General features: G+C 37.6%; 1 protein-coding gene across 2 annotated transcripts; it reads left to right on the top strand.

Moving 5' to 3' along the window:
- Nucleotides 1-201: 201 nt before the first annotated feature.
- On the top strand, nucleotides 202-10,030 carry idh3b (isocitrate dehydrogenase (NAD(+)) 3 non-catalytic subunit beta). Of its 2 annotated transcripts, none has more exons than XM_026168589.2 (11): nucleotides 202-338; nucleotides 2,991-3,164; nucleotides 3,547-3,667; nucleotides 3,816-3,876; nucleotides 3,959-4,091; nucleotides 4,478-4,611; nucleotides 4,739-4,841; nucleotides 5,097-5,243; nucleotides 6,419-6,513; nucleotides 6,694-6,754; nucleotides 7,635-8,114. In XM_026168589.2, exons 1-11 carry the CDS (start codon nucleotides 297-299, stop codon nucleotides 7,722-7,724), a joined length of 1,161 nt encoding a protein of 386 aa, XP_026024374.2. In that variant the 5' UTR covers nucleotides 202-296; the 3' UTR covers nucleotides 7,725-8,114. The 2 variants fall into 2 exon arrangements, with proteins under 2 accessions (XP_026024374.2, XP_026024375.2); XM_026168590.2 differs by lacking the exon at nucleotides 7,635-8,114 and adding an exon at nucleotides 9,483-10,030 and having other exon boundaries at nucleotides 227-338.
- Nucleotides 10,031-11,719: the final 1,689 nt, after the last annotated feature.

The raw sequence follows: 11,719 nt of genomic DNA, 5'->3' as shown, positions 1-11,719 counted from the left end.
GGGGTCGTTCAAGTTCAAATTCTGTTTGAAATGTTTTTTCTAACGCTCTGTTTTGTTTTGTTTTCTGTTTTCTGCTAATTTCATTTATTTATTTATGTATTTATTTCAGACTGGCAATGTGATAGCACTGTGACATGTAAGGTGAGAACCAGGTTTGAGTACCATCTGGTTTATGGAAATTGGTCTCCCCGTGGAGTAAGCGGTAGTTTTACGTTCTCCCCTGCAGGTGGCGCCATTGTCCCATTATTACCCCTCCACCACAGAAGAAGTAGTCCAGTTGCTTCGTGCCTGTGACGATGGCGGTCGTCTTGAGGGGAAGTTTAGTAACGTTGTTCAAGGTGAGAGCACAAATTATGTTGACGGGCTTTTTGTGTAAATAGAAAAAAAATGGCTGCTTTAGTCATATTTCATATAAACGCAGCAAAGAGACGTTTACGCACTGAGTGTTGTCATGTGTTTCTTACGTGAATGCTAACCATCGTGAGCTTCGTGGACGTCTGCATTACTGATAGAACGATTCTGAAGTGTGTTTCCGTATCTGGAATTATTTTGCTGGACATAGTTCTCGGTTTGTTTTATTTGTCAGTAGATACGCGCCTTAATAAGACATCCTCGTTAATTGAGAAGGTCAGCTAAATTAGCTTAGCCTCCCAGCCTGTGTCAGTTAACCATGTCAGTAACCTCCCTGTCCTTAGTGAACCGTTAGCTACTGCTACTCGTGGGGCTAATCACAAGCTTAGAGACTTGAAGCGAGCAACTCAGACAAGGTTTAGTTTTCAGTCAGATTTCTAGGTGTCAGTAAGAGTGCAAATATATTCAGTGTCTTACTTTAACTTGTAAGATTGCAGAGTTGGCCTTTTAACTTGTTGCCTACAGGTAAGATGCGGGTGAGGGTGATAATCATTCAGGATCACCTTGAAATATACAAACCGGTGACAAAATAAATGAAGAGGACGACAACATAAAGTCTCTTATTAATAGATGCTGGGGCAACACCAGGACAGTTTTACCATGCATTGCTACTGATTCCTAAAGTCTCAGGAACTCTTCCTGGATGGAAAACCACTTTTTCCCCATTGTGGTCGCGCAGAGTGCTGTTTTACCCGTCGATCCAAAACCTCCCTTAGGGTTTTCAGCTGTTGACTGACCATTATTCTCAACGACAATTTTTCATACCACTAAGTAATAAATTTCTCATAGATCTAAATGCAGATGTAACTCTTCCCATTGAAACATTAGTACTAGCCAGTACAGAGCCAGTAAAAAAATGTCTTTAGCACAGTGCGAAGCTTGTGTCACAGGGATTATTTATACATATACTGACTTGATTATTTGGACAGATGTAATCTGTGGATCAACTATGACTCCAAGAAGAAAGCTCCTCCCCATTCTTTTTGTCTTGGTGGTCAGCAGACAGTAACATCTTCTGATGTTGTAGTGTACTAGTTAACACAATTCACCTAACAAGCCAAAGATTCCGTCAGGAAGGGCATCTGACCTAAAAATCCGTTGAGCTACCCATTGTTGCATGAAAGTTGCTGCTGCTGCTGCTGCTTCTGATTTGCTGATCGAAGCATAAATTCCCATTAACAGTATATGGATGGCAGAAAATAAGGATGGCATAACCTGGCTTGTTTGAGACCGATGCGCCTGCCATCTTTGCTCAAACAATGATCTACAAAGACTTCATCTTTCAAAGTCACCAACACCTTTTCTTATTGCCATTTTCTATTAATACAGAATCACCTGGGCCTGCTTAAAATATTCATATATGCCTCCAAACCTGATTGGAGTTGTGTTATATAGTGCACCTGTGTGGAAACATCTGCATTTGTTGTTTCTTTATTTACGCAGATTTTTTTTTCTCATTTATTTGTCTGTGTGTATTTACACAAAATCCCCTACTGACATCTTCCCTTATAAAATGCATCTAGGCATCATCCTGAATAGCAATATGCATGAAATTACTATAATATTAGGTGAAATGTAATTTATAATATTATATACAGTGTTGTACCCTCATTCTCTCTTTCTGACTAAAACATGCTTCTCATAAAGTTGGGCTCACGTCATGACATGATGAAATGAGTGAAATAGGAATAGACATTCCTGCTACACAAAGTTGTTCTCACTTGGTGTTTTTTCTAACAAATGTCTGAACACAGGTGCATTCCCCCAACATTGTTTTATTCCGATAATTTCTAAATGTCTTTATGTTTCAAAATCTTGAACAGATTTTTGTATATACACACTGGAGGGGAGGTCAGAAGCTGTAACAAGCAAACATTGAATGTAACAGATGTAGACAAGTGATTCTGGTGTTGCTTGTTATCAAAAAAGTTCTTTTTGACCAATTGGACACTAACAGACCTCTGACCAATGATCAATGACCAATAATAGTCTTGTTTCAAGTAGGCTAGCTGCTCTATTAACTTCTCTTAGGTCCTAAAAAGTTACCACAAAATGTATACTGTAGGTGCACTGTTTGGTATATGTGCAAATTATATATATATATGTAGTATATCTGTCTACAAGCCCATAATAGTTGAGACTCATTGATATACTCAGTGGACTTATATTATCTACCAGTCTGTTGGTATCATCATGTATAACAACTGATTAAAACAATTAAAACTGTAAATAGGCTGGAGAAACACCATTCAATAATGTTATAATTGTTGACATTGTATATGTTGCCCACAAGAAGACACTCTGCAGCTTCCCAGTTGGAACAACCCGTTGATCCAAACTAACTTGGGCAGAGTTGAGCTTAAATGAGTATATAAACAAACATAAATAGATTTAATTAACATGAATCTGTTGTATGTGTCTGAAAGGGAAAAAAATTCTGCAGTTGAGCTCTCGATATTAGGGTTTTCAATGTGTTGATAAGTAATACTATTAGAGAGTAGATATATGGGTTTATAGTGTACTGCAGTGTTCTTTGTAATACTGTACCTAGTAAGTGTACCTTTGTTTCCCTCCTTCAGGGCCTGGTCGGTTCCAGGTGTCCACAGTTGGCCTCTCGTCCACTGAGTGTATCTGCTGGTCTCTGTAGTCCAGAAACACCACCGGCCCGTGCTGATGCTACCTTTAAAGTCACAATGGTGCCAGGGGATGGAGTAGGACCTGAACTAATGACTGCTGTAAAGGAAGTTTTTAAGGTACATTTACATAAGATTGACGATGGACTCATAACTGCTTTTTATCCTTATACCAAACATGTTGTCTTCAGTATATCAGGTTTACTGATGATAGAAAATAATAGGGAACTTTTGACAAAAAATACATGTACAGATTTTTTTTTTCTCTGTCTGGTCTGATTTTTTACATTTTTCTTATATTAAATGTTAAGAAGCTCCTTTTTCATCTCGTTGTGTTTTACAAATAATCTCCTTGCTTTACTTTTTCTAAGAAATCATTTTAAATATGGTGCTTAATGTTAAAGTAAAATAGTGCATTAAAACTGAGTAAGATTGTCATTCTTTATGTTGATTTGTGATTTTTTTTTAAGAATGATTTTTTTTTCTCCCCATTTTTCTGAAGGCAGGTGATGTCCCAGTAGAATTTGAGGAATTCCACATGAGTGAAGTGCAGAACATGGCCAGCGAGGAAAAACTGGAACAAGTGTTGACCTCTATGAAGAGCAACAGAGTTGCCATTAAAGGTAGTCTTATTTCCTTTAATTCTTTGATTTTTCTCTCACAAAAAAATTGAATCCAATAACAAAAAGCTGATTTAAATGGCTGCACTGAAGTAGTCTGAACTGCAGTGTATTTAGGCTTTAACATGTTGGGGCACGTTACCTTATTTAGGAAAGATTCACACACCCATGGAATTCAAAGGCGAGCTGGCTTCATATGAGATGAGATTAAGGTAAATGATCAAATAAAAAATTGTGTGTTATTATTTGCATATGTCACGTTTAAAAATAACTCTACATCCGTCCACTCCCCAGGCGCAAGCTGGACCTGTTTGCTAATGTAGTTCATGTAAACAGCCTGCCAGGCTACAGCACTCGTCACAACAACCTGGACCTAGTCATCATCCGTGAGCAGACTGAGGGGGAGTACAGCTCCCTAGAGCATGAGGTAAACAGTACTCTTACTCACTGCAATCAGAGCGTAAACAGCAGTTTTACACCCACCTGCAAACACACTGGAAGGTTTGTTTAAGGGTTTTGAAAGAAGCCTTAAACTGGGCATCAGAATATAGTTAAGTCACAGAAATACAGATTAAGCCAGATTTTGATTTGTCCTTTACTTATATTGAGGTTCTTTAACTCTCCTATTTATTCATTTTAATATGAAACCTAGTTTACAGCATGATTATTTACACTTAGACCTCAAAGACTGTCTACAGTCAGGTTATGTGGGAGATTGTTGTTTATAGAACATAATGTATGTGTTCATTTTCTTGCATGATTCTTCGGCAAAATATATTTAACCATATGTTGTCATCCTCTTGTGTTTTCCAGAGTGTAACAGGTGTGATTGAATGTCTGAAGATCATCACCAGAAAGAAGTCACGCCGCATCGCCAAGTTTGCCTTTGACTATGCTACCAAGAAAGGGCGAAACAAGGTCACTGCTGTTCACAAAGCTAACATCATGTGGGTAATTTTTTTTTTCTTTTAAAGGCAGCTTTGTCTTTGTTATTGTCTTATTTTGAAACCATGTACCTCCATTAAGGCTAAAAATTAGCATTACAGTAACTCCTGTCCTCGTATCTTATTTCAGGAAACTCGGTGATGGCCTGTTTCTGCAGAGCTGTGCAGAGGTGGCACAGCTGTACCCCAAAATCAAATATGAGAACATCATCATTGATAACTGTTGTATGCAGGTATAAACAGACTTGCAGTTCCTTCCCTTTGCCTTATTATTATTGTTCTTATTATCCATTACCATTCAGATTAAATAAGTGAATGCTGTCTTTTATTCCTAATTGTATATTTATAACTTAGCGTTTGCTAGAAGTGCTCCATTAAAAAAAAATAGAATAACTGAAGACGTGCACTTTGATTTCACTGCAGTAAATGACCATAGCTGAGCACTGCTGATTCAGGCTTAAATTTGTCATTGTATTATTCTTCTGCAGCTGGTGCAAAACCCTTACCAGTTTGACGTGCTGGTGATGCCTAACCTGTACGGTAACATTATTGACAATCTAGCAGCAGGGTTGGTTGGAGGAGCAGGAGTTGTTCCTGGGGAAAGCTACAGTGCAGAATATGCTGTTTTTGAGACTGTGAGTTTCCAAAACCTCTCGCTTGTTTGTCTTTTTGTTTTGTTTTTTTCCTTGTCCTGATTTTACTTAAAAGCCTATACTTTCCCTTTTTGTATTACTGTATTATTATTGTTTTTCTCTGAACAAAACAGTGGTGTTTACAGCATGACGAACGGTAAAAACTGCGTTTTCTACAGACAACTGTAGCAAACACTTTGCGAGTGAAAAAAGAAAAAACACCCCTTCCCTATTGGTGTTAGAGTTTACCATGTCAGCCAATCAAAAAAATGAAAAGGCAACATGTGACATTTGGTTGTTTAGGGAGAAGGGGAAGTTTTTAGGAGTGACACCGGAGACGGAAAGTGGGCGAGCGAAAGACAGAGAGAGCGAGTTTTCATATGTGAGACATTAGTGACGTTTAGCGTGTTTGGAGGCTGTAGTTAGTGTGCTGTGTAGTTATTGTTTTTTATTATGTGTCAGTTAGACTGCTGAATTTTATATTTGCTCTAAAAAAGCCGTCAAAGGCAGATTCCAGTGTAAACGCTGTTCCCACATGGAAAACTGGACTGATGCACCTCCTGCTGTCAGACCTGCAGGGTTTAGGCCTTTGGTGTTCTCCTCTGTCTTATACTGAACACAAACTACATTTTTTGGACTGGCACAAATAATTTGTGTGTCTTATTTGATGCAGAACACCTGATCGTTCTGTAAATAGACTTAAATGGTTATATAAAAAACGTCTGAGGCCTTGGCTGCATTTTTAGGTAAATAGTACCATATAACTTTGTTGTTTGCAAAACTTGTGCATAATTTTTAGAAATGTACAATTTCTATTTGCATTTCAAGTTAAGAAAATGATTCATTAAACATGTTTGTGGGTTTTACAGTAAAAAATATAACTTTTCTACTCGGATTTTGAATTTTTTTGTCTGAATTTAGATCCACTGTGCTAATATAGTATACCAAAATGAAAAAAATAACTCAAATTTCAGATATTTGAGGTTGTGCTGAAAATAATGATACCAAACAAGGCAAGAAAAACACATTTTAAAGGTGAAATATAGAGGTAAAATCAAAAGTAGTCAAAAACGGCCAATTATACCCTGGACCCCAGAGGGTTAATGGACTGTTGGTTTCTCTGCCCAGATCCTTATACTGCAGTTTTTCATTTCTCGTATCATTTTTTTCTTTTTCAGGGTGCACGCCACCCATTTGCACAAGCTGTTGGAAGGAACATTGCAAACCCCACAGCCATGCTGCTCAGTGCTGCTAACATGCTCAGGCACCTCAAGTGAGTCACCTTCTACATGTTTTTTCATAATGAGTATATCAAATTTTACACAATAGCCTCAAATTGTCTGTCCTAACCCAATATAATCATCAAGATCTTAAACAACCTCAGGCAGCTCTGTTTGTCTGAATGCAGACATGTGTCTGGTCACCTGTTCATTGTGATTATATTGTGTTGCAGTCTGGAATACCATTCTCAAATGGTGTCAGATGCTGTCAAGAGGGTCATAAAACAGGGCAAGGTAAGTGTTAGCTCTGCCCAGTCTGTGCTGCATGCAGGCTTTGAATGATAAGACCACCACTATGGTATATAAATCCAGAAGCATTAACATTATTAACACCAAAAGAGCTGCTTTTTCTGTATGTTTTACTTCCACTTTTTCAGTACCTCTAACAGAGTAAAATAACAGCTGATAGCTCTGCAATATGTGGGCAAATAAAGTCAGACTTGTATATTCTAAATCTGTGATCTTGGTATTGTGGGTCAATAACTGCTGTCTTTGTGTACACAAAGTCTCAAAGAGAACCTCTAAAGAAAATGGTGATAGAAACGTAATGTAAATCATTGATTACATTACACTTGCCTTAGATGAGCTTGCCTTAGAGCTCTGCCTTGCAGTCTAAGGCCAACAACATCATCTTAAATCTCAGTAGTTCTTGGCCTACAAATAACTCATCCTAACTGTTTGTATACTATACCATAGTGTGTTAAAGAGCCTTTGAATTCCTACTTTTAAGTCACTCTTAGCTCCTCTCTTTCAGTGCCTTCCTTGCTTAATTTTGTCCCTCTTTTACATGTTCAGGATTGTATGGGTTTGTTAACAAAATTATGTCGTAAATTCCTTTTTAAACTATTTTGGACTAAAAAGCTGCATCTGCTCTGTACTGAAACTAACATGCACTGACACAAACATGCACATGAAGGTGGTCAGACTTTGTCCCCTAGATGATGATAATAAACACCAGCTTGCAGGGTAGTTTATCATTAAAGTATTATTATTTTTATTATTACACTGTCTGAATGCTCATTTTCTCCCATCTGCTTTAATTTCCTCCACCTCCTTGTACCCCATTGCCATCTGTTTGTGTGTGTATACATTTGTGTGTTTGTGCAAATTCCAGGTACGGACACGAGACCTTGGCGGATACTGTACCACTACCGATTTTGTGCATGCTGTTGTGGAAAACCTGCGTCACCGACCCATTTACTAAGATATTTCATCATAGACCTCGCTGACTGACTCCTTTTTCCCTAAATCTGGACGTTGTTCTTAACATGGTCTGGCTGCATGTTAAGACACCCTCCCCACCCACCCACCCCAAATGCCAGCTCACTGAGAGCTGTACTATACATTTCTGACATAAGTTGCATCATAATGACATTAGTTCTGCTGGCTTGCTTGTAGATCCTCTTCCGTTAAGCTTTGACATCTGTTGATTTGGGATTAAAAAGTATACCTCATGATGTTTTGCATCACACAGCTAGACCTCCTGTTTCCTGTATTCATGCAGTCTCCTCTGCCCTCACAATCTTTTGTCCATTTGCATCTTTTTGTTTTTGGAGTTTTGAACTGATGAGTTCATAAAGACGATTTCTTCGCACATTGTGGGAAACGCATCTTTTTTTTTTTTTTTCTTTTCACTTTTATTATCTAAATGTTTCTTCCTGTCCCATCGGTCTCGCATTTCATTGAAAACTTGCTGTAAAGCCACCAGTCTTTTAAAAAGTTTGTATCGCCTTTTTTCAGAATTGGTCTAAAAACTAACTGTAACTCAGTAACAGTACAACGCTGCTACAAATTACTGCACATTTAAATAAAACTGTAATTTCATTATTGCAGCACTATAAATTCAACTATTGGTGCTGGGATTTCCTGTTCACTGTAACCTGGCGTAATTAAAAACATAATTGGCAGCTGTTGGGGAAAAAAATTAAATGGCAGCATTAGCTTGCATTAGCCATTCACAATCAAAGTCACCATTGTTGTAGCATGTAGTTTATTAAAAAGAGTTATTTAAGCACATAGCAGAAGAATTTGTTACATGATTATACAGAAATCAGCCATAACATTAAAAACATTAATATTATTTGGATCCTTACTGTGGTGCTGCTCCAAGCGCTGACCATCAGGCTGTGGACATGGGACTTGTCCTGTGGTGTCTGACTTGGATGCTCACAAAGGTTCCTTTGATTTGTTTTGGTGTGATGCAGTGTAGTCAGGGAGAGGCTGCTGCTGTCAGGGAGTGTTGTCACCTTGGAAGGGTGTGCCTCTTCTGTAAAAATGTTGGTGGGAAGCAACAAATAAAACCTCCCAACAAATGCTCTCACAGCACATTGATCAATGTAATTTACATTTTAATTGGTTTTGATGTTTTTGCTGATTGCTGTATGGCATTTCCTGGTTTAGTCTTCTTTTTTTTCCCCACCATAAAGTCAGCACAGTTATAACTGCTACACTAAGGTTCAATCATCCTGTCCATCTCGCTTTTGGTACCATTTTGCATCAATTTGAAATGGAAGCTTGCTCACCAAAAATAAAAAAAATACTTTTTCAGTATACAGTGTTTGTGTGTTGACCTTTGACCCAAGTTCCCCAGTAAAAGCAAAATCATGTGCCTTTAGCCAGCATTTAAATTTAAGTATTTCAACAAACCAAGAGTTTCACTCATACTGAACAACAACAACGTGATCTTTCCTGGATCATTAAAATACACTGAAATACTGTATATGGTCATTTGATGTGTTTTAAATCCAAACCTGGACTGGTACTTGAAATAATGTGGGGCCAGAAAAAGAGAGGAAAGTTCAACTGATGCTTTTTTTTTCTTTTCATATCATCATTCACACTGTGTTCATTCTGTGAGTACTGCTTTCAAAGGCTCTCTAACATGCTGACCGTGATACAGAATGTGGACATGTGTTTCTGCAGCTGTGCATATAATAACGTGCTGTCCTTATGTTTGCAACAGGTGCGCACTGCAGATCTGGGGGGCTATGCAACAAGCAACGAGTTCACCCGTGCTGTCATTGCTAACCTGTCGGTCTGAGCATTATGTTTGCAGATCTGTCAGCTGCTGAATCGCACACATTTTTAATTATCTTCCTGTCTTACACGCTTGTACGCACAGTACAGCCCTATCCCCCTACATTCTACACGCAGTGCCCTTCTTATCAGAGCAAAATGCAAATGAAATACATTGTCCACAATGTTTTATTTTTGCTGTTTTACAGTTGATATTTAAACACTTAACGTTGCATCCAATTAAAAAAAAAGTGGATTGGTGATATTTTTTCTTTTTATTATGGTGCAAAACTTATAATGCTGTTACACTATTTCACACCACTTCCTGACATTCTACTGCCTTGCATGATACTCTAATTTCTACTTAATGATTTTATGTGTGGACATTAACCGGAAGTCAAAACACAACGTATGTATATTTCAATATTAATAAAGTTTTAACTTAATGCTTCTTCATTTATGCTATATGAATAATAAATAAGAAATGGAATATGACATCTTGCGTGCAGAATCCTTGAATGAGCATTATGGAGACTAATACGGTGTTATTAAAAGTTTATTATGGCTGATGGCACATGTCACCTCGCATGAGGATCCTAACTCCCTTCCTGTGTCCAAACATATTCATGGTGGTTTTTGGAGAATTTAAATGTTGGTAAAACTGAGTTTTTCTGGCTGTGTTGGGTGTATCATGGGACAGTGTATGCTCCAAGTCCCCAATACCATTAACTAACAGTTCGATATTAAATATATTTTTTGCCTTCATCTATATAAATTATTAATAAATTGTAGGAAATTTTCCAGCTTTCTCTTTACTGCAGAAGGTCGCAAAAGAGTTATTACAGGTCAGTTATGTGACTATTTTCAGAGGAATAGTTTATGGATGAATTTTAGTAATAAATTTAAAGCATAGAAGCAGCACTATAATGATGCTTCCTTATGATCTTCTCACACCCTCAGACAACATCTCTGCCTGGCCTTGTGCTGCTAGATGAGTGCAACATTTCATAACACTGATCACGTGTACCCTGCCTCTTACCTTATGGTAGCCAGGATAGGCTCCAGACGACCCTGATAAGGATAAGCGGAAGAGGATGGCTGGATGGACTAGAATACACAATTGTGTTTCCAGGAAGTTTTAATTGTAGTTATTTATATATATAAATGATGGTTCTTACACACAAAAGTTAATCACGGAGTTCCACAGGGTTCTGTGCTAGGGCCCAGACTGTTCTCGTTATACATTCTTCACTTTGGAATTAATATTAGAAAACGCTGCATATACAGATGATACCCGATATTGATACAAATCGTCTGGTTAAACTCCTGGCATGTGTTAAAGATATAAGGGCCAGTAATTTTGTTTTTTCCTCTAGCCCACAGTTTCCTATTGATTATTTTATTAACACATGCTCAAAGAAACACAACAACAGCAAAAAACAATGAAAAATATTTTTTATTAAACTTTCTGAATCTGATGATCATTCCGACTGTTGTAGACAGAAAATGAACTATTTACCCTTTATATGTTACTACTAGTTATTTATTAGTTTCAAAGTGGCTCAGTAAATTATATTTAAAAAATTGTTACCAGTAAAATAAAAATATAATTTAAAATGTATATTATTTTAGTTAGAAAATCAGTTCTCTACCTACTTATCCCTACTAAACCAAGATGTAATACTGAAAACGTCATTAGAAAGGGTAAAAATGTAATAACCTCAGCAAAATAACTTGACTAATAATGAAAGGATAAAAATAATAATAATTTTGCTTATAGGCAAAAGACTATCGCTGGATATATTACTGAATAAAATAGTCTTTAATTATTTGTTAAAAATAAATTACATGGCTTTCAACAAATTACCTTTTCCTCTATTAAACATGTGGGCTCAACCATCAAACTGACGTCACATTTCTGTAATATTGCCCCTGGAGAGTTGCCTCTATATTGCCTCTTTAAAGAATAATCTGATAATTCCCTTTGAAATGTATGTAGATTGGAAAAATGAAGTGGTCTATCATCAATCAGAACAGGTCTCTGGCCCTCAATGCTGTGTTAAGTAGCACTGATGGGGGCCGCTGCAGTGTGGAAGGTGTAAAGTGGATCTGGGCCAGCAGGTGTCGCTGCGGGCTACAGAGAAACACAGCGGAGAAGAGACGGGGCCAGGCCTGGGAATTCGT

This window comes from Astatotilapia calliptera, chromosome 5 (assembly GCF_964374335.1).
Source record: "Astatotilapia calliptera chromosome 5, fAstCal68.1, whole genome shotgun sequence".
In the NCBI taxonomy this organism is placed as follows: domain Eukaryota; kingdom Metazoa; phylum Chordata; class Actinopteri; order Cichliformes; family Cichlidae; genus Astatotilapia; species Astatotilapia calliptera.
This window is presented reverse-complemented; position numbering and strand designations above follow the sequence as displayed.